The 18925-nt window shown below is 48.8% G+C and overlaps 1 protein-coding gene across 5 annotated transcripts in view; it reads right to left on the bottom strand.

The window, feature by feature from the left end:
- The window catches only part of THRB (thyroid hormone receptor beta), a 416080-nt gene that overhangs the window by 101734 nt on the left and 295421 nt on the right, over positions 1–18925 (bottom strand). For all 5 annotated transcript variants that reach the window (XM_061134940.1, XM_061134937.1, XM_061134939.1 and 2 more), the window contains exon 3: positions 12646–12709. In XM_061134940.1, coding sequence (XP_060990923.1) covers positions 12646–12667 — 22 coding nt within the window. In that variant the 5' untranslated portion in view covers positions 12668–12709. The remainder of the gene's footprint in view (positions 1–12645; positions 12710–18925) is intronic.

The following is an 18925-nucleotide window of genomic DNA, read 5'->3' as shown; positions in this document are numbered from 1 at the left end:
TAATTTGGAGCACAGCAGCAAATGATTGAAATTCTCATGAATATTTTCATTGTGCATTACTGAGTATGATAGGCTATTTTATATTCATTTGCATAGACGTAATCTTTGAAGAATGATTTTATAATAAAGCTGAAAGACATTTTCTGATTAAAGGTGGTGCCAGCAGTAATTGGTATTCTGATGGCTTCATTTATGGTTCTATTTAGCTGAATAATATAGGGGCATAATTCCTACTTAGAGCTGAGAAAATCAGAGTACAGAGCATTCAGAATTTTATCATTCTGAATGGACCTTAACTGGAGGTTCATAAAAGTAGTATTGGGCAAACTAGGAACAATTTAAAAAGTTTGAATAAGGCCCAAGGGAAACTATAGAATGATATGAGGTAGCTTATGCTACTTTCATGAAAACCCTTAAGTCATCTAGTTTTGGAAAAATAAGTTTTTTTCTATATGTTGTATGGAAATATTGGTCATTTCATCCTGCTGATCAAAAATATCGGATTATATATGTTTTCGGTGTCTAAAAATAGGCAAATGAATTCTAATACTTAGAAAATGCAGTTTGGGACTTCTCTGGGGGCTCAGTGGTTAAGACCTTGTGTTCTCAGTGTAGGGGATGTGGGTTCAATCCCTGGTCAGGGAACTACTATCCCATTCACTGCCTCCCCGCCCCCCCACCCCCCAAAAAGAAAATGCAATTTGGTAGATAAAAATACTTTAAAGCACAGAGTTCAAGGGAGGTGGAAGGTTAAGGATTAACAAGAGAGTCTTGGCAGAAAAGTGGGAACCATGATTTGACACTGCACAGATAGAATGAAATCTAACAATGGGAAACCAGTGCATTGTTAAACTTATTGGCAGCTGCAGGGGGATGCGTGTCTCCTCCCATCTTCTGCCCTTTTGTGAGATTATGTCCTGCTCTGTCCCACCTCGGGGAGTGCAGCCATCTAGCAACATGCGTGTGGTACGGACGCTTTGTCTTGCTGGCATAGGAATCCATGCCCATCAAGAATGAAATATTGATATTGCCAACCAGTGTTTTAAGATGCTTATTTTATCAGGGCTTGCAGAAAGGAAGAGACCGGATTAAAAATTATCTACTTCCTTTTGCATGAATTGTTTGCTTCATATGTTATGTTTAGGTGACGCCTTCATCCAATATATCTTTCCATAAAATAAAAAAGAATAACAAAGGTATTTCTTGGCTCTCACTTGGTACAGAAAGTTCTTTTAGGAAATCCTAAACAGGAAGTGGAATTTGAATGGGACCCTAAAGAGAAGGCAGGAATTATGGGACAGAGCCAAGCAAAGCTGGGAAAATGTAAGTTCACCTGTATTTAAAAACCTTCAAACATTCATTATGTCTGTTTTGTTCCACTGTGGTGCAGTAATTCTATGGGCCACTTCTCACCATTAAACTGACTGTCTCTGATGCCTAGAGCCTACCTGGTCCAAGCCTGAGGATGACTAGTCTCAGCTGAGCCCCGAGGGTCTTACCCTGTGTTAGAGGATTTACCTCCATCCACCATTCTTATCACCTTTTTTGAGAAAAGCTCAGCATTTTCAGCATCAGGCAGTCAGTTCAGTTGCTCAGTTGTGTCCGACTCTTTGCAACCTCATGGACTACAGCACGCCAGGCCTCCCTGTCCATCACCAACTCCCAGAGCTTACTCAAACTCATGTCCATTGAGTCGGTGATGCCATCCAGCCATCTCATCCTCTGTCATCCCCTTCTCCTCCCGCCTTCGAGCTTTGCCAGCATCAGGGTCTTTTCAAATGAGTCAGTTCATAACAGGTGGCCAAAATATTGGAGTTTCAGCTTCAGCATCAGTCCTTCCAATGAATATTCAGGACTGATCTCCTTTAGGATGGACTGGTTGGATCTCCTTGCAGTCCAAGGGACTCTCAAGAGTCTTCTCCAACACCACAGTTCAAAAGCATCAGTTCTTTGATGTTCAGCTTTCTTTATAGTCCAACTCTCACATTCATACTTGACTACTGGAAAAATCATGAGGAGTTTTAAAAGCTCCTTCAGTTCAGTTCAGTTCAGTCACTCAGTCATGTCCGACTCTTTGCGACCCCATGAATCACAGCACGCCAGGCCTCCCTGTCCATCACCAACTCCTGGAGTTTACTCAGACTCATGCCCATTGAGTTGGTGATGCCATCCAGCCATCTCATCCTCTGTCGTCCCCTTCTTCTCCTGCCCCCAATCCCTCCCAGCATCAGGGTCTTTTCCAATGAGTCAACTCTTTGCATGAGGTGGCCAAAGTATTGGAGTTTCAGCTTCAGCATCAGTCCTGGCAATGAACACCCAGGACTTATCTCCTTCAGGATGGACTGGGTGGATCTCCTTGCAGTCCAAGGGACTCTCAGGAGTCTTCTCCAACACCACAGTTCAAAAGCATCAATTTTTCGGCACTCAGCTTTCTTTACAGTCCAGCTCTCACATCCATACATGACCACTGGAAAAACCATAGCCTTGACCAGATGGACCTTTGTTGGCAAAGTAATGTCTCTGCTTTTTAATATGCTATCTAGGTTGGTCATAACTTTCCTTCCAAGGAGTAAGCGTCTTTTAATTTCATGACCACAGTCACCATCTGCAGTGATTTTGAAGCCCAAGAAAATAAAGTCTGACGCTGTTAAAAAGCTCCTTAGGGTTTCCCTAATGGCTGAGTGGTAAAGAATCCATCTAACAATGGAGGAGACCCAGGTTCAATCCCTGGGTTGAGATCAAAGGAAAATGCAATTTGGCAGATAAAATGCTTAAAGGCACAGGGTTTAAGGGAGGTAGAAGGTTCAGGATTAACAAGAGGGTTTGACAGAAAGGAAGGAAATGGTAACCCACTCCAGTATTCTTGCCTGGGAAATTCTCATGGCCTGGTGGGCTACAGTCCATGGGGTCACAAAAGAGTCGGACACAACTTAAAGATTAAACAACAACAACAACGAGTGAGTCAAAGGCGCAGCCCAGAACCATACTGCCGTGGGGATTGCTCCCCAGACAGCCACATTCTCGAGGCCTAAAATGGTAGTCATTTAATATACATCCTGGAGAGGGGAAAGGCACCCCACTTCTGTATTCTGGTTTCTGGAGAATTCCATGGACAGAGGAACCTGGCAGGCTCTGAGGAACAGTCCGGGGGTTGCAAAAAGTCTATGAAAAAAAACTCTCTTGGGGGGAAAAAACTCCATAACTAAAAGTTTCAAACAAGTGAAGCTACTCACTAGAGAAGGATGGGGTGGCCTTCAGAGCTCAGTGTTTCAGCTGATCATTTGCAAGAATTTGCAGGACAGAGAAGGACGTTTCCTTGTGGCTGCTCCATTCATGAAATGAAAAACGCTGCCCTTGAAGTTCATTCCTGAAGGACTTGATGACCATGTGATCCGAGGAGGCTCCTGCCCTGATGGGCCTTTGAGGCGAATGAGACGCTGCAGTCCACCAGTCAGATTTGACTGCAGACACAGTGGGCTTGTCATTCCTGGGTGAACGTGACGATGCACGCCAGTCACCAGTGACATCAGAGCACCCCTGATTACATCTCAGTTTACCCCTGTTCATCCTAGATTGCTCTTTAGCTGCTAAGTCGTGTCTGACTCTTTTGCAACCCCCATGGACTATAGCCCAGCAGCCCGTGGGATTTCCGAGGTCAGAATACTAGAGAGGGCTGCCATTTCCTTCTCCAGGGGATCTTCCCAACCCAGGTTCTTAACTCATGTCTCCTGCATTGGCTGGAGGATTCTTTACCACTGAGCCACCTGGGAAGCCTGGAACCCTAGATTAATGGTGATATTTTAGATGTCCTTTGCAGGTCCTCAGAGGAAACGCCAGAATGTTATAAATGTTAGAATGAATGTTAGAAAACACTTCCCCAAAGACATCTGATATGGAAAAAGCACACACCTGCTAGATGGGTGGTTGCTAAGCTTCTGTGTATGTCAGAATCACCTGGAGAGCCAGTTAGGAACCCAGAAACCCAGGTTCTTGTTATTACCTAAGCCACAGGAATGGAGCTGGTTTTGCCTTTTTTTTCTAACCAAAATTCCCGATGATTCTGATACCCCACCACCAAGTTTGAGAACACCTGTTCTTTTCTCAACACTTAGATGCACGTTAGAATCACTAGAGGAGTTAAAAAAAAAACACAAAGATGCCAGAGGCTCCACTCTAGACACAGTGGGCTGGACTCTCTCAGGCAGAGTGTGGGCATTGGTATTTTCAAATAGGTGACTAAGGTGGGCAGCCTGGGCTGAGAGCCACTGTGTCCAGATTGAGGTTTTCAGACTGAGTTATGCTTCAGAAGCACCTGGACAGTTTTAAAAGAACACTGGATCTCAGGCCCACACCTAGACACTCTGATTTGGTTGGTCTGGGGGTGCCATGAGCATCGAGATCTTACAAAACTCCCAGGGGGACTGGAATATGCATGCAGATCTGAGCAGAACAAGGCTGTCTGTCCTCCACCAAAGAGGGGCTCTGCTTTGATAAGTTGAGGGGAAACTGCTTAATCCAGCTTCCATGGAAACTCATTGTATACACTCATCTTAGCATGATAAAGAGTAAGAACTTCAGTTAAGAAAAAGAAAATGAGACCTCAGTAACCCTGGGGGTTCAGACAGTAAAGAATCCACCTGCAATGCAGGAGATCCAGGTTCGATCCCTGGGTCAGGAAGGTCTCCTGGAGGAGGGCATGGAAACCCACTTCAGTATTCTTGCCTGGAGAATCCCATGGACAGGGGAGCCTGGCGGGCTACAGTCCATGGGGTCACAAAGAGTCGGACACGACTGAGCAACTAACACCTTTGCTTTACTCCAAGGTAATGTAAACCCCACTATTACCTTCTTTTTTTTCTCCACAAATTAATTATTCTCTTTAATTCCAAAAAGAAAATAGTGGGCAATCAAAAGCTCTGTAAGACTGGACTTCTGAATGGTTATATGGGGAGGAACGCATCTTTTAAAGTAACTTTCTGTGTGAAAGCATTTTAAAGATACACTTAGAAAGCAATGGGGGGACTCCCAAGGCAGTCCAGTGGTTAAGACTCTGTACTTTCAAGACATATGTACCCCGGGGTTCACTGCAGCACTGTTTACAATAGCTCGGGCATGGGAGCAACTGTCCATCAGCAGATGAATGGATAAGGAAGTTGTGGCACATATACACGATGGAATATTACTCAGCTATTAAAAAGAACACATTTGAGTCAGTTCTTATGAGGTGGGTGAAACTGGAGCCTATCATACACAATGATGTAAATCAGAAAGAAAAACACCAACACAGTATATTAACACATATATATGGAATTTAGAAAGATGGAAACGATGACCAGTAATTTGCTGTCTATGTGCAAGACAGCAAAAGAGACACAGATGTAAAGAACAGACTTTTGGACTCTGTGCGAGGGTGGGATGATTTGAGAGAATAGCATTGAAACATGTATATTACCATATGTGAAATAGATCACCAGTCCAGGTTTGATGCATGAAGCAGGGCACTCAAAGCTGGTGCTCTGGGACAACGCTGAGGGATGGGATGGGGAGGGAGGTGGGAGGGGGTTTCAGGATGGGGGACATGTGTACACCCGTGGCTGATTCATGTCAATGTATGGCAAAAACCACCACAGTATTGTAAAGTTATCAGCCTCCAATTAAAAAAAAAAAAAAGACTGTGCTTTCACTGCAGAGGGCTCAGCTCAGGTTCTATCCCTGGTCAGGGAATTGAGATGCCACATGTGGCATGGCACAGGCAAAAAATAAAAAGAAAGAAAGAAAGAAGGCAATGGTGATAGAAATGTGATGGAAATAAATTTAAAAGAAAAAAAATGAGACGTGATAACTAAAGTCATTTAACCCACAGTTTACCACGATTTGGGAGCAGAGTGTCCAAACACTCAACTGTCTACCATAGTGACCTTGGGCAGGTGACTTCACCGTGCTTGCCTTTGCCTGCTGATGTATGAAATGTAAGGGCTGGAGAGTTGACTCTCAGCTCAGCATCTGCACCACGACAGATGCACCTGCATCCCACAGGCTGGACAGCTGGACATCCACACCAGTTTCCCTTCTACAGCACAGAAAATTCCAGAGTGAGAATGTCAAGATGGCCATGACTTAAAAGCCAAGACAGATAAAACATGAGCCTGGGACTCTAAGCTGGGGGTGGCACAGAAAAGTAACTCTTGGCTCATTTAAAACAAAGATACATCACCTGTTCATTAGGGGCTAAATTACTGCTGGGAAAAAAGGACTTTCAGTTCTTTTGAAGGACTTTGGGAGAACAGGGAGGAAGATCCGTCCTGAAAGAACAGGACTCTGTCAGGTTAGGGGTTGATATTTGTGACCGTCAGCAGAAGTTGAGTCCAGAGCTGTGGGCAGTTCCTGGTTATGGGGGGCTTGAGGGAGCAGAGATGAGTTTGTCAGGATGGTGGATGCTGAGGGGTGATGGTGATGCTGGCGACAGTGGGTGGGGTGGGGAGAGGGGGCCATGTGTGGGGGTCTAGGAGAAGGCAAATATTGTAAAGGGGGCTTCTGGGCGGCAGCACAGGGGTTGCAGAGCAGGAAATGCATTTTTCCTTTACTCTCATGTGCCCACCTTTCACTTTATAAAGTCCTTTTTTTTTTTTTTTTTTTTTTGACATGTCACCTTTCTGACCCACCTGGCTGCAGCTCAGATTTGGAAAGTGGTCCAGAAGCAAATGTCTTCGGGTGTCCAGGAAATTTTGAGTGAAGGTTTTCACAAATCTGGCTGAATTTGGTGAGATGTCATGAATTTGGTCTCCTTCACAAAGTCCCGTGTTTTTCAGTAGGAAGTCTCTCTTCTGGGAGCAGTTCAGGAAGTTAAGGAGGTGAGGGATGGGAGAGAGACAGAGACAGGGTCCAGGAGGCCAGCTCTTCCTCAGCAGGATGGTGGACCAAGGTCCCGCATCCTGTATCCATTCCTATTGTAGAAAGTGTCACTGTGCCTCCTAGTCCCTGAGAAAAAGAAGCATTTGCTATCGTGTTAAAGAAAAGAGTGTGTTAGCTGCACAGAAATTCTCTTTGTGTGTGTGAAGGATTTTTATTTTTTCCTGCAGGGCATGCAGGACTTCCCCAAGCAAGAATGGAACCCCTGTGTGCGTGCGTGAGCGTGTGTGTGCGTGCGCGTGCGTGTGTGCGTGTCTGTGTGCGTGTGTGTGCGTGCGTGCGTCTGTGTGTGTGCGTGTGTGTGCGCACATGCGTGCGTGTGTGCGTGCGTGCGTGTGCGTGCCTGTGTGTGTGCGTGTGTGCGTCTGTGTGTGCGTGCGTGTGTGTGCGTCTGTGTGTGTGCGTGCGTCTGTGTGTGCGCGCGTGTGCGTGTGTGGTTTTCCCGATTTTCCCTAGTTATGGTGGAACCTGGAGGGAACCTAGAGCTGAGGCGCTGGTCTCCTCTCTTCCAGAGGCGGGACAGCCGGCAGCGGCTCTCACTCTTCTGTTTGGTGTGTGATGGGGGAAAATGCAAAATGATCAGCAGTTACGGTTTTCCCTTCCTTCTTTTCTCAGGTGAGCTCCTTAGATAGGACGCTCTGTTTCGCTGACTGGAGTCTCAGAGGAGGATGGACACGGGAGGGGCGGTGCGAGGGGTCACCGTCTCCGAGGGGAGCGGGCCGGTGGAGGAGGGGCGGCGTGGGGGCGGGGATCGCGACGTGGAGGGGAGGGGCGGGGCTCCCGGCTGGGGGTGGGGGAGGGGCGGCGTGGGGGCGGGGCCCCCGGCTTGAAGGGGCGGGGTCTGCAGCCTCCCTTCCCTTGGGGCTTCCGCAGCTACCTGAGGAGTGAAGAGAAGAGATGGATGGGGAAGGCTTTAATGTAAAAGGTCTCTGTGTGATTGGTCTGCTGCAGCCTCCCCTTGCCCTCAGCGTATTTGGCAAGCCTGGCGTTTCCTTTCTTGCTGACTTGCGGTGAGAGTTTGGTTGCTTCAGCATGCTTTCTTGGTGGTCAGTGGTAAAGAATCCACCTGCCAATGCAGGAGACCCAGGTTCGATCCCTGGGCTGGGAAGATCCCCTGGAGGAGGAGATAGCAACCCACTCCTGTACCCTTGCCTGGAGAACCCCATGGAACCGGGCGTGCTACAGTCCATGGAGTGGTGATGTATCGGACAGGACTTAGGGGCTGGACAACAACAGCAGCAACCACCACCCCCATGCTGGGGAGGGGGCAAAGAGGCCCCAGTGCTTCCTGAGGCTAAATACCCAAGGAATAAAAGGCAGGTTTCCATTAGTGATTGGCACCAGGAGACATAAGAGACACAGGTTCAATCCCTGGGTTAGGAAGATCCCTGGAGGAGGCAACGGCAACCTGCTCCAGTATTCTCCATGGAGAATCCCATGGACAGAGGAGCCTGGTGGGCTACAGTCCAGGGGGTCTCAAAGAGTCGGACACGACTGAGTGATTAACACTTCACTTTCACGATAAAACACTGAACTTTCCCAACTTGGATGTTTTGTTTGACTCAGAAAAACCTATCCATTATCAAAAATCTCAAAACACAAAATACCTTTCTCCAGGGCACCTTTTTCCTCTACACTCAACCATCAATGTACCCATGCCTGACTTTATGAAAATGTGATTTATAGATGTTCAAATCTAAGTGCAACCTAATCTTAAAAGTGGAGGTAGAATTAGAGATGAACTAGTTCATGTCAATGTATGGCAAAACCCACTACAATATTGTAAAGCAATTAGCCTCCAATTAAAATAAATAAATTAATTTTAAAAAAGAGGGATGAACTAGTCTCACTTTCTAATTTAACTGATAAAGAATTCAAGCTCTAGGGAGATGAGGTGACTTGCTTGGTTATTATCTTGAATATAAGAAATGTTTGTTCAAGTAACGAGAATACAAAATCCGCAGTGGGCAACCGGACGATACATATGAACAAGCAAGTTATGGTGGCCAATAACTTGCAAAAGTGACCAATAAACATGCAAAAGTATTTCAACCTCGGGAGTAGTAAGAAATGTAAATTTTCATCCTATTTAACGAAAGAGGACAAGGGGCTGTGATGAAGTATCCAGATCAGAATCTTCTCTGTAGTGCAGAGTGGGGCTTGCACCCCCACCTTCTGCCTTTCCTGTTGCCCCCAACCTCCCCCCTACACAAGATGCTGGGGAGGTCAAAGAATCCTCCCCCCATGCCCTCCACCACCAACAACAAATATGCTTGTTCTCCTCCTTGAAAAAACAAACACACACGAAAACAAGTGTGCAAACACTCTGAGGATCTCACTGTGAACGCCCGGGACGAGGACTGGGGGCTCTGGTCTGTCCCATCCCGTCCTCCTCCCCTCGGGCTGGGACACATGGAATAGGTTCCTCCAGTGAGAGAAAGGAGAAGGCCAAGATTGCAGCGGGTCAGCCAGACGCACAAGGGGCCATGCAGAAGAGGAATGGGTCCATCCGCTGGGAGGCCCGTGAGTCACGGGGCAGCTTCATCGCGGGCTGACCTCCTGTCCCACCCTGACTCCCTCAACCAGCTCGGAGCACATGCAACAGCCCCGTTTCTGCCTCTCCAGGCACATTTCCAGGAGTCCCAGTTCTTAGTTCCCTTCTCATCAAGGCTCAAAGCCTCTCACTTGGGTATTTAAAATTACAGACATTCATATCTTAGAACCAACTCTCCTATGGTGCAAATCATGATTTTATGCAAAGTGGAGCTCATTACAATGACATAAATGTTAGCAGAGTCCCCCCAGATTGCCTAGGAAGCTGTGCTTAATACCAGACCAGTAAAACGGGGGGTTCCCAACGCCCTGGGCCACGGGCCGGTGCTGGCTCATGGTCTGTTAGGCACCAGGAGGCGAGCCGGGAGCGAGCAGAGCTCCGTCTGTATTCACAGCTGCTTGTGTTACCGCCTGAGGTCTGCCTCCTGTCAGCTCAGCACGATCCGATGCGGGATCATGTATGATTTCCTATAGGCTCACAGCCCCTCCCAGGTGGGCCTAGTGGAAAGAACCTGCCTGCCAATGCAGGAGACGTAAGAGATGTGGGTTCGATCCCTGAGTTGGGAGAACCTCCTGGAGGAGGGCGTGGCAACCCACTCCAGTATTTGAGCCTGGAGAATCCCACAGACAGAGGAGCCTGGTGGTCTACAGTTCATGGGGCCGCAGAGTTGGACACGACGAAAGTGACTTAGCACCCAGCACGCATAGGATCATAAAAGCATGAACGCTACTGTGCTTGAATCATCCTGAAACCATCCTCCTCCCGCCCTGCTCTGTGGAAAAACTGTCTTGAGTGAAACCAGTCCCTGATGCCAAAAAGGTAGGGAACCACTGCAATAAAATATGGTATCAGGGCACTTCCTTCCTTCCCTCTACGAATCTGTATTTTCGGTGATTTCATGCGGTCCTAATATTAAGTAGGTTAAGGCGGAGCAATGAGAACACTGTAGCAAGACCTGACTCCTCTGCAGCTGATGTTAAGTAGCTCCAGAAAATAAACCATTTCTCCATGTGAGTTAATGCAAAACACAGAAATTTCATAAGTGCTGTGGCTGAAGGCTTTTTTTTTTTTTTTCAATCTGAAAATGCTGGTCTGCTGTTTTAGCAAAACAGATTCAATGTTCTTACTCCTGTTCAATTTAAAAATTGGTTTTCTTTTCATAAAGGTTAATTGATTTCCTGTATTGCATAACAGCAATAGTACCCGTTATGTGTTTCAGACAGAAAATATGCATATTTGCCCTTTAAGTTATGCTTCTAAAGCCAGCACTTAGTTCTGATGACTTACAGCTTTATTATGGTCTCCTTTTAGATTTCTTAAAATAAACACGCAGCTCGAGACCATAGGAAAAGACAGAGGAAAAAGGACACTTTTATTTCATCCACAAACAGGGCGTCTAAAGCAATGATTTTCTCTGCGGAGCCCACTAGCATAGACTGAGCATATGTGTGTGTGGAGCCGATTTCTTTTGAAAATAGAACTGCCATTAGTTTTTGTGCCATGAAGCAAATGCTGGGAAGCAAAAACTTCCTCCTCCACAGGGAGGTAACGGGTTCCAGCCAAGCCTGCAGGGACAGTATCCTGCATCCACAGACTGGCTGAAAGCTGGCTTAATCTAGAACCATCCTAGGCTGAGCCCAGATTCCCAGCTTGGTCCTGGAGATGAGCTGGCTCGGCCTGAGGATTCTGCTCAAGAAAAGACTATCCTGACTTCTAGACCGGGAGTCAGCAAACGAAGGTCCTTCGGCCAATGCTGGGCTGCTGCCTGTTTTGTAAATTAAGTTTTATTGAGACACAGCCAAACCTATTTACGTATCGTCCATGGCTTTTCATGCTACAGTGGCAGAGATGCCGGTGGCATAGAAGTGGGGCTAGGTGTGTTTTGGTCCCTGTTCCTGAGAACTAAGTTGGGAAGATGACATGGGATTCCCAGGCACTCACTTCCTACAGGTGTGAATTGCTCTGGTGTGCCCGAGTGCTCTTTTTGCTAACCACCCCTTCCCAATCTCGGTCAGTCTGTTGGTGCATCAATAAAAGCAGGCTTTGATTTTCTTTAAAAGAAAAAATGAGCAGAGGCAGGGAATGATGATGGAGATGTGCGCTATGGGCATTAGTGAGCTTGTAAGCTTGCAGAGGGCTGAGGTCTGTGGGGATCTGCCCTGCTGCCATGGTAACCAAAGGAGGGTCCCAGAGTTGGGGCTGGGCTGGAAGGTGTGGTTTTAAACTGACAGCCCATGGCCGAGTTCAGTCAGCAGACATATTTTAACTGGCCCATGGATCCTTGATTTTTTTTTTTAATATGTTAACCGCTTATATTTAGAAATGGGGCTATTTCAGTCTAAATCTGGATTTCCAGCTTTTCTTGAAAATTTGAAATCTCTGGACTCCCTGGGCTCCCTCTCTGCTGTTGGTGATGGTCTGGGGTGGAGAAGTGGTTTCTCTTCGGAGAGAACCTGGCTCTCCTGTCCTGGGTATTTGCTTTTCCCGACACCCAGCTGTTTCAGGCATGGGTGTTTTCTGCCTGGCCGCTGGGGCCTCTGAGCTTGCAATCTCAGCTCTATGCGTTGCACAGAGAATCTGTGTTATTGCAACCTTCTGTTCCTAGGGGTGGGGAGGCGTTCTTTCTCTCCTCTGCCCCTTGCTAAGAGTTTCTGGCTCACTTTGCCTCTCGTGCTCTGACCATAGTCCATCCTGACTCTGCTGCTGGGTCTTCCATTTAGGAGGAGGCCTGAACTCAGCGGTCACTGAGTACATAGAGCCACTTCTTATACTGACCTGAATGAATGTGAAAGGAAACATATTGGGTGTGAGAGGGTGACCCTGAGAAGGGGGAAAACTAGGCTTTCACCAGGAATTATCATTTCCTCTCATCATGTTTCCAGTGATGCTGCATCCCATAGCTTCTGAGAAACCTGGAAGCATGTTTATTGGGATGCAGTCACGGGATATATTTGGGTGATTTTCTTCCTGCCCCTCACCCTTCATGGAAATCTTCAGTAAAAGGTGAAAGATTTATACAATCTCCAAAGAAACTAGAGTATGGATATATTTGCATTTAATAACATTCGTTGACTTGGACATAATTGTTGCTAAGACTTAGGTTGGCCTTTCAGGAAGCCTGTATGTCTCTTTGGGTGGAACAAAAATGGAGGCACACAAAGGAAAGAAAAGAAAACAGGTACCTGTCATAGTGTTGGGGGTCATGGGTTAGTGATCATTCTGCACCCCTTTTTTCACTGACATCTCCTAGAGAGAAAAAGACAAGAAAAACAGCATAGGTTAGAACCTGCGTTTTCCATAAGGCTTCGTTCCAAACAATAGCACGTGCATCAATTAGCTTGAGGTGATTTGTTACTTTCAACTCAGAAGGGAGGAAAGTGAAGCAGGGCTGGGCTGCGTCATACACGTAAGTTTACAAAACCTTTCAACTTTCAACTCAGGGTTCCTTCTATAAACATGTCTTTATAGTAATATTTTATTCAAGGTCACATGCCTATTTTCCATCTCAAGTTTTTAAGGAAGCACCGGTTCAGTGGACTTGCTGTTTTTCCCAAGAGTGGCTCAGATGTGTTAGCATCTTCAACCAGGATCCTTGCGTCTCCAGGTGTGACCGGTGGACGTTTTAGCATCGCTGGGAGTTTGCGAGAAATACAAAACTTGGGTCCTACGTCAAACCCACTCCGTGAAATCTGCATTTGGACGAAACCCACAGGTGATTCAGGGGCACCCTGCAGTCTTAGCCAGCCTGCTCTAGAGAGCGGGATCCATGGCCTCATCTTAGGCGTGCCTGTTCCTCGGTTAGTGCGGAGGCCTCTTCTCGCTGCCGGATCCGTGAGGTCCGAGGGCAGCAGGCGGACGTGGGCTCACACGAGCGCGCCCGGGGGTGCGGAGGATCAGGGACCAGAGGTACCGGCGGAGCGGAGCGCCGAGGAACTCAGATGATGACCCGGTCGGCTGCTGCGCGTGGGCCGGAGCCCTTCTGCGTGCTGCCGGGGTCAGAGCCGGGTGGGAGCTCTTTTTCTGGAAGGGCTGCCGTATCCAGCGGCAGAGGGTGGCTCAGGCACTGCGCGGAAGCGCGGGGCGTGGGTTCAAGGGCCCGGGCTCGCTGTGATCGAGATTTCTTCACGTGCAAAATGAGGAGATGAATACCGGATTTACCTGCGCCGCAAGGTTGGCATTTCGAAAAGTGTAAACAGAATGTGCGTGAAAGTGCCAGGTAAACACGAGTCGTTGGAGGAGGGAGGGAATATCCTGAGAAGAGCACGGGGCCTGTGCCTGCAACATGGGCTTATATTCCGCCGCTCCTCTTCCGGGGCTTCCCAGGTGGTGCTGGCGGTGAAGAACCCACCTGCCAGAAGGCATGAGAGATGTGGGTTCGATCCCTGGGTCGGGAAGATCCCCTGGAGGAGCCAGCCTGGCAACCCGCTCTGGTCTTCTTGCCTGGAGAATCCCATGGACAGAGGAGCCTGGCGGACCACAGTCCATGGGGTCACACAGAATCGGACATGACAGCACGCGTGCACGCATTCCTTCTCTGTCTCCACGTCTATCCCGCGGCCCTGAATTCACGCCTTGATGGTCACACCTCGGTCACCACATGTGTCTGAGGCTGCCCTTTCCGCTGGATTGTAATCTCTTTGTGGCAGGCACTGCGTCTTTGTCATTTTTATATTTGACATGCGCAGAGTGTAAGATACAAAATAGACACTCAGGAAACGCAGGCTGAATAAGCGAATAAAATTAAATAAATGACCGTTGATGTGGCATGGAATGAGATCCCTGAACTGGCGTCTGGTACAAGAGTGAGGATCCACTATGCGCTCTTGCTCCTGATGGACACTTCAGGGTCACCAGCCACAAGCCCGAGCTCCATCTCTTTCAGCTGCAAGCTGTGCCGGGAGGCAGAGAACCAGGTTCTGAGAGCCCCTGAGCTCAGATCACGCCTCTAGAAGCGACTGTCCAGACCTCTCGGTCCTAGAGACGGAGCCACCCTTAACCGCCTCCCACCCTGCACACACAGCCACGTCCTAACTGGACGCGGCTCCTGAATGTTCCAGGGAGGATGAAGATCTTGCCTCTGCTGGGCCAGCCGGAGTGCCCCACCTAGCTTCTGGGGAATGTTTGGAGACAGGAAGAGAAAGAGAGAGGAAGGGGGAAGGTTGTGTATTCCATCGTTGGTGGCAGGAGTTTTAAAATATCTATTTATTTATTTTTGGCCATGCTGGGCCTTCCTTGCTGGGTGGGCTTTCTCTAGCTTCGGCGAGCGGGGGCCGATCCCCAGCTGTGGAGGGTGGGCTTTCTCGTTCCGGGGGCTTCTCTCGTTGAGGAGCACAGGCTCTGGGTGCGCTGGCTCTGTGGTCTCAGCTCGCCAGCTCAGTTGTCCGGTGGCACGGGGGATCTTCCCGGAACAGGGATCGGACTCCAACTCTGTGTTGGCAGGAGGATTCTTAATCACTGGACCACCAGGGAAGTCCCTCTGGTGGCAGAATTTACCAGAAGCTAAAACTCTCAGACTGCCTGAGGCCATGTCTCTGGGCCACAAGGCAACAGCCTGAACGTGAGAGAGAGGATGGGCATGACATTCACCGAAAACTGCGGGGACGAGAAATCACTGTGGTCTCGAACCCCTGCCTGCATGTCTCCCGGAGGCCCGGCTGTGTTCCTCGCCCCCTCAACCCTCCTGAGCAAGACAGACATCACCCAGGCTGGGTCCAGGTAGATCTCTGCCCCGTGCCACCAAAGGGATCCCGGCTGATAACACCCATATCAAAACACAGCATTAATACAGATGTGTCGGAAGAGTTCTGTGTCCTTTTAAGCATCTTGAAGGTGAAGCTACAAAATCCCAGTTATATTCTCGCTATACCAACATTTTTTTTCCATTTATTTTTATTAGTTGGGGGCTAATTTACTTTACAATATTGTAGTGCTTTTTGCCATACATTGACATGAATCAGCCATGGATTTACATGTGTTCCCCATCCCGATCCCCCCTCCCGCCTCCCTCCCCATCCCACTATACCACCATTTTAAAAATAGCTCTCTTTAAAAAATTTCAATAGAACAGCATAGAACTGTAGAAAGTTATTGTGTGTGAAGCAGAAAGTAGCCCGGAAGAGGAAAGACATCTTATTAAGGCTTAAAATATACTGTTCCTGCCACGAAATTTAGTCCTGATTTTGCTACTTAGTACTGTTTTCCTTCCACTGTAGCACTAATAGTACATTTCTGTTCTTTGCTCTATACCTGACCCTAACACAACACTGTAAATCAATTATCCGCCAATAAAAAATAGTCACTCCTGTTCCAATCACTAGAGCACTTCAGCATTACTACACTATACTACGTGTGTGCGGTCTGTGCGCACTGACTCAGTGTCTGACTCTTTGCAACCCCGTGGACTCTAGCCTGCCGGGGTCCTCTGTCTATGAGATTTCCCAGGCAAGAATACTGGAGTGGGTTGCCATGCCCTTCAGGGGATCTTCCCCACCCAGGGATTGAACCCAGGTCTCCTGCATTGCCGGAGGACTCTTTTATCATCTGAGCCACCGGGGAAGCCCTAGAATACTCGAGCGGGCAGCCTATCCCTTCTCCAGGGGGACTTCCTGACCCAGGATCGAACCCGGGTCTCCTGCATGGCTGGCAGATTCTTTCTCACCTGAGCCACCAGGGAAGCACTGTGCTGTGCTGTTTGCATTTTCCCATCACTAATGCATTCCTGTCCTTTGCTATATACCCGAAACTAACACAACACTGTACATCAGTTATGCTTCAATAAAAAATAACATTCCTGTTATTACCATAGCACTTTAGTGTGACTACACTATACCGCACTGCTAATACTCCCGTAGCATTAACGGTGTATTTCTCTTCCTATTCCTCCAGCACTCTAGCATTTCATATTATTTGGTGCTGTTTTCCTGCAATGAGCTCTGGAGCTTTAGGTGGTGGCTAAGCGCTCTGAGCAGGCAGGCGCCCCAGGGCTGCTCCAGGGTCGCCCCCGGCACCGGGAGGGTCTCAGCCCGCGCCCTGTGCGGAGGGGGACACACAAAACCTCCCCTCCGGGGCCATCCTGGGGGCCACGGCATCCAAGGAGGGAACCAAGTTCAAAGAGCATCAGGAGGACGGAAGCCGAGTGTTTCACTCGTGGGAAAGTGGAAAGAGCCCGGGGCTTCTCCCTGGGGCGGGTGACTGGGCGCAGGGAGGAGGTCGGGAGCGATGTGAGCAGAACTGACCACCGCGCCGCCCCTGCCCTGGAGGCGGCAGGCAGCCTGGAGGCCACCGTCAGAAGAGGCCCACTGCTCCCTGGAAGAGGGGCCTCCAGCGAGACTCAGCGAGGGTCTGCAAGCTGCCACTCGGAGCTGAGGGCCCCTTGACAGCCGCAGCGTTTCAGCACCAACTGAGCATGGTCTTAGCTTAGTCCCTGGTGAACCGCCGCTGAACCGCAAACATTCCTTTCCCATGAGATATTCATTTGTTTGGCTGGTTAGTCCAAAGTTGGCCCTGACGGAGGGCCAACTCTGTCCAGGTGCTGTCCCAGGCTTTGTCCAAAGACAGTACTTAAGCCTGTCCATGTGGGGCTTCTAATCTACCAGAGGGAGAGAGCTGCTCTACATCAATGCAATGTGTGGACAGGTTTCACCTGACGTGTCTTCTTTAGGTCAGAAGGGGCCACGAGGAAAGAAGTCATTTTTACTGGGGCGGGGGGTGGGGGGGGGCAATCTGGGAAGGCTTCTTGGTGGAGGTGACCCTGTATCAGAAGACTCTTCTTTATGAGAGGCCTCTCCCCAGCAAAGGACTTAGTGCTTTATTCTCCTCCTTGTGCTCCTGAGGTCCATGAGCCTGTCTGTAAGAAACAAGCCTTGTGTAGAAAAACTAGGAAGTTCCCTCAAATCACACAGGTTGAAGCAGGGAAGTGATCCAAAGCTATCTGAGTTTGTAGAATTTCACAGTGGCTGCTGAGAGAAAGCAAGCCAGCCAGGAAGCCGGGGCAGGTCTAGGGGAGAGAGGAAGGGAGCTGGAACTTGGTGGGTGACAGTGACGGTGCTGATAGGGGAGTGACTCTCATGATATTTAAGAGGCAGAAATGAGAAGACACGGAGATTAATGTGACATGAGTATTTAATCCAGGGATAAACACTGGGGATGCAAACACATTCAACCCAGAGGCCCTGCGCCCTCACGGAATTTACAGGCCATTTTACAAGCTGGCTGGGAAGGCGGACGCCACCGACAAAAAGCAGCTGAAGATCCAAGCCACGTGAGCCGTGTGCCAGGAGGCAGTGCTGAGAGTGGCTGGGGGCCGGGACTTCCTCTGCCCGCTTCACCATTCCCTGTCCGGGGCCAGGGGCCCCTGGGGCGAAACATTCCCCTTGGAGGGAAGGAAAAGTGGGCCTTCGCCTCTCAAACACATGAAATGCGTTTATATTTTAAAAATACACATGATGGAACGTTGCCATCTGGAACTCTGAAACTGAAAAGAGAGTGGGGTTATTATGGACATATGACATCCCTTCTATGTGGAACCTAAAAAGAAAAGATACAAAGGAACTTACAAAATAGAAGGAGACTCATGGATTTAGAAAACAAACTTATGGTTGCTAGGGGGAAGGGAGAGTTAGGGACTTTGAGAAGGTCATGTACACACGGCTATATTTGAAATGGATGACCAACAAGGACCTACTCTAGCACAGGGAACTCTGCTCAATGTCATGTGGCAACCTGGAGGGGAGGGGAGTTTGGGGGAGAGTGGATACGTGTGTTTGTATGGCTGAGTCCCTTCACTGCTCACCTGAAACTATCACAACATTGTTAACTGGCAATACCCCAATACAAAATGAAAAGTTTAAAGTTAAAAAAAAAAATTAGATTTAGGGACTTTGGAAGACTCTGGGTCCACGCCTCTCCTGTGGGCTCGGGGACCGCGGCCAGACTATGTTGCATGGGGTTCCTGGCAGCTCAGACAGTAAACAATCTGCCTGCAATGCAGGAGACCTGAGTTGGGAAGATCCCCTGGAGGAGGACATGGCAACCCACTCCAGTATTCCTGCCTGGAGAATCCCATGGACAGAAGAGCCTGGTGGGCTACAGTCCATGGGGTTGCAGAGTTGGACACAACTGAGCGACTAACATTTCCACTTTCTCGTGGAGTACGACTGGAGTGATGCAAATGTTGAAGGTGACCTAGCAAAGGGTGGAGTCACGTGGAGGTCAGACAGCGGCCTTCAGGTATCTGAGACATCGTCACGGGGGAGAGAATTTCAGCGAGTTGGTCAGTGGGCAGAGGACTGGGCAGAGGTGCTGCTGGGCCTGGCGGAAGAGGACTCTGCCCACTCTGGCAAACAAGGTGCAGAGGCAGAGCAAACACACGAAGGGGCACACAGCCTGCCCGGGGCTGCCTCTGTTCTCCGGGCACGAGAAGCCTCTCAGGAGACAGCCAGCGTCTTCATTATGCAACAGAGC

This window comes from Dama dama, chromosome 32 (genome assembly GCF_033118175.1).
Source record: "Dama dama isolate Ldn47 chromosome 32, ASM3311817v1, whole genome shotgun sequence".
NCBI classification, from domain to species: Eukaryota; Metazoa; Chordata; class Mammalia; order Artiodactyla; family Cervidae; genus Dama; species Dama dama.
The sequence above is the reverse complement of the archived record's forward strand: the minus strand, read 5'-3'. Positions and strand labels throughout refer to the sequence as shown.